The sequence below is a fragment of the Octodon degus genome, unplaced genomic scaffold, assembly GCF_000260255.1.
Source record: "Octodon degus isolate 3935 unplaced genomic scaffold, OctDeg1.0 scaffold00001, whole genome shotgun sequence".
Classification (NCBI taxonomy): domain Eukaryota; kingdom Metazoa; phylum Chordata; class Mammalia; order Rodentia; family Octodontidae; genus Octodon; species Octodon degus.
In genome coordinates, this window is record NW_004524577.1 from 26,826,678 (window position 1) to 26,828,177 (window position 1,500).

At 56.3% G+C, this 1,500-nt stretch overlaps 1 protein-coding gene across 3 annotated transcripts in view; it reads right to left on the minus strand.

Annotated features, from left to right (window-relative positions):
* Window positions 1-989, minus strand: part of Srek1 (splicing regulatory glutamic acid and lysine rich protein 1) — a 42,093-nt gene extending 41,104 nt beyond the window's left edge. For 2 of the 3 annotated variants that reach the window (XM_004623036.2, XM_004623038.2), the window contains exon 1: window positions 75-988. In XM_004623036.2, coding sequence (XP_004623093.1) covers window positions 75-235 — 161 coding nt within the window. In that variant the 5' untranslated portion in view covers window positions 236-988. Of the gene's footprint in view, window positions 1-74 lie in introns of all 3 variants that reach the window. The other variant, XM_023705535.1, reaches the window with a different exon arrangement.
* Between the last annotated feature and the right edge of the window lie 511 nt (window positions 990-1,500).

Sequence of the window (1,500 nt, forward strand, 5' to 3'; positions counted from 1 at the left end):
CCGCCCCCGCCCCCGCCCGGCTCCCGGGTCCCCGCGGCGCCCGCGCCCCTCCCCCAGCGGAGCTCCGCACTTACTCGGGGGGGTAGAGCCGCAGCTCCTCGATTTCTCCTAGGAAGGAAAAAAGCGTTCGCATCTGTTCACTGGTCACCGCCGACGATAGATTCGTCACCTGAATTACCGCCGTCGGGGTAAGGCCGAAGCCTAAACCCAAACCGAAGCCGCCAGCGCTGTTCATCCCGAGCCCGCTCGCCGCTGCCGCCGCCGCCTTCCCGCTCCCCAACGTCTACGACGCGTCAACGACGGAGCCCGGAGAGCAGAGGACGCGCGGCCGCGAGCGCGCTCCCGCCGGCGAATGCGGGCGCCGGGCAGGTCTAGCCGCCCATAGCTCAACTCTTCTGCTCCGGGCTGCGCGCGCCCGCCGGAAGCGTCGCCCCGGCAACCGGCCGGCGTCTAGCGCGTCGGCGTCTGCTCGCCGGCTCCCGGGGTCCGCCGCCGAGGCTTTATTTTTGTCGGTGTTTGCCGGCGGCGGGAGTTCAGCCCCCAGCCTCGGTCAAGTTCAGGACTCCTGGCAGCGGGCTGGGGCCGGGCGGCCGCCTGGCGCTCGCGTGTCGCGGAGCAAACTTGAAGCAAAGGGCAGTGTGGCGTCTGGGGAGAGGCGGCTCCCGCGCCTCACCTGTGTTTAAAAATTGCCCTCCGTCTTAATTGCAAAAACCTTGGAATTTTTCGCAGAATGTGAGTCGTATTAAGGAAGGACGCGGTGAATTAAGGGCTCTGCAGTCGTTGCTTATAACGTCTAATGCATTCTTCCTTCGGAGGGTATTAGTAATTATTGTCAGGCACTAAATGCACGTGGAAGACACAGGTGGGCCATGTAACCTCATGGTCCACTTGCAAGCGAATGAGAGGCAACAGCGACACCGGAGCAGCGATCCCCCGAAGGCCAGCTGCGGTGCCCTGGGGTCGCCAGCGGCTTTGAGGGGGCGCGAAAGGTCAAGACGATTAATAGTACAGCTCTACGACTTGATAGGCCTTTTGCATTTTGTGGATCTGTGAGCTAAGGATCAATAAACTGCTAATCCATTATTAGCAGGAACCGCGGCGGTATTGCCAAACTAGCAATGGTTGTATGTTCATCTCTGTGTACTCACACAAAATTTAAGATTTCTAAGTAAAGATATTTTTTAATAATTGTATCAAATGCGTGTGATAAGTGTGGGGGAAAAGAATAGAATTTACTGCTGCATACCCAGGTAGAATAGTTATCCCCAGTAAAAGCGCTTGTGTGGTGGTTTTGAAACTTCACCCAAAGATATTGGCTTTTTGTTTTATTTTGTTTCTTGTTTGTTTGCTTTCGATACCTAAGATTAAACCTAGGGCCTTCACACCCAAGTTACATCCCAAACCCTTCTTATATTTTTGAAACAGGTCTCACTGAACTGCGCAGGCTGGGCTGGAGCAGTCCTCCTGCTTCTTCAGTTTGACAGTTTGACAGCTTGCCAA